Raw genomic sequence first — 1281 nt, 5'->3', positions numbered from 1 at the left:
GTCCGTTTGTACTCCCAGAGTGTTTCTGCAGATGTTTCCTGCGGCCAAAGCTTCCTGCACATTCAGAGGAGCAAACTGATGGTTCCAGGGGTACATCCAACATGCACTTACTGCTTCATTGTTTGGCAGAGGGTTTTAAACCTGTCGAGGTTTCACTAGTCTCCCCCAGTCCTGGACTTGCATCAGCCCAGTCTCAGCTGGTTGTACGGACTCTCTGTAGATCTGATGTTCCTGGCTTGATTCGGGCCTCCACAGTCCTCCTCCCGTCAGCTCCTGTTTCTTCCTCTGCGCTGTGTTCTCCTCATTTGTGCTTCTATGAAGCTGTGAGGATTGCGCTTTCTCTGCATCAGCTTCTTCACCTCTTCACAGGACCAGAAGTGCACGGGAACTTGATATCAGCCTCCTCCAGCCCGTGAATCTGCTGGCCCCTCTTGGTTCTCTTGTATGCGTGGGGGGTCTGGGTGCTCCTGGTCCAGACTGGAGCGCCAGTCATCTGCCAAGGGGGGAACCTCGGCTTAACCACCAACAGCTTGCTGGACGTCTGGGAATTAGGCATACAAGCACATGTAAAGAACTGTTAGAAAACTGTGGATTTCATGTTTGCCAGTCTCTTTACGGGTCCGAACTATGCCCACATGTTGCATTTTGCTATTACGTTTTTAAAAAGAACAGCAGTTTTTTACAAATATTCACCGTTAATCTGACACATTATCTTAATAAGCCCTCTGAGCCGAACACCCACCCCACGGTAAAAAGTACCTCTGATTCACATAGTTTAATAACTTTTGACCAACAAGACGCGTTTTCACGTCACTTTCGGTTTCGTTTTAAAATATCCTGACTATTCCCTTAACTGCGGTCTTTTCCGGGATCTTTCAGCCTCTACAGGGTGATTTTCTATCCAGCCTGGAACTTCCAACCTCTTTGGCTTTAAATCCCTACTGTATATATCCAAGATTGATCCACTTTAGTCCATAATTCATCGCGTTTGGCTCATTTCTGCCGCGGCTCGCTCCTCGTCTCTCTCTCTCTCTGTCCCTCTATTGTTTCAGGAAGTACTCCCATTAATGGGAATATAGAGCCCCCTCTTGTATGGAAGGCGCGCGGGACAAAATGCCTAATATGACTCTATATGGAAGGAACCAAATAAATGCCTATTTAGACACCTATTTGCTTTTAAATAATGATGATTTGAACTGCACATTCAGAGGAGCTAACTGATGTGTTTCCAGTGTTACATCCAACATCACTTACTGCTTCATTGTTTGGCAGAGGGTTTAA

General features: G+C 46.5%; 1 protein-coding gene across 1 annotated transcript in view; it reads right to left on the bottom strand.

Annotated features, from left to right (window-relative positions):
• Positions 1-1281, bottom strand: part of LOC116686520 (transcription factor TBF1) — a 6873-nt gene that overhangs the window by 411 nt on the left and 5181 nt on the right. The window contains exons 3-4 of the mRNA XM_032511539.1: positions 1203-1281; positions 13-60 (exon numbers count right to left, since the gene is read on the bottom strand). The exon at positions 1203-1281 is cut by the window's right edge and continues 395 nt beyond it. Coding sequence (XP_032367430.1) covers positions 13-60; positions 1203-1281 — 127 coding nt within the window. The remainder of the gene's footprint in view (positions 1-12; positions 61-1202) is intronic.

The sequence above is a fragment of the Etheostoma spectabile genome, unplaced genomic scaffold, assembly GCF_008692095.1.
Source record: "Etheostoma spectabile isolate EspeVRDwgs_2016 unplaced genomic scaffold, UIUC_Espe_1.0 scaffold383, whole genome shotgun sequence".
NCBI lineage: Eukaryota > Metazoa > Chordata > Actinopteri > Perciformes > Percidae > Etheostoma > Etheostoma spectabile.
Note: the sequence above shows the minus strand (reverse complement) of the source record. Positions and strands in the feature narration are given on the sequence as shown.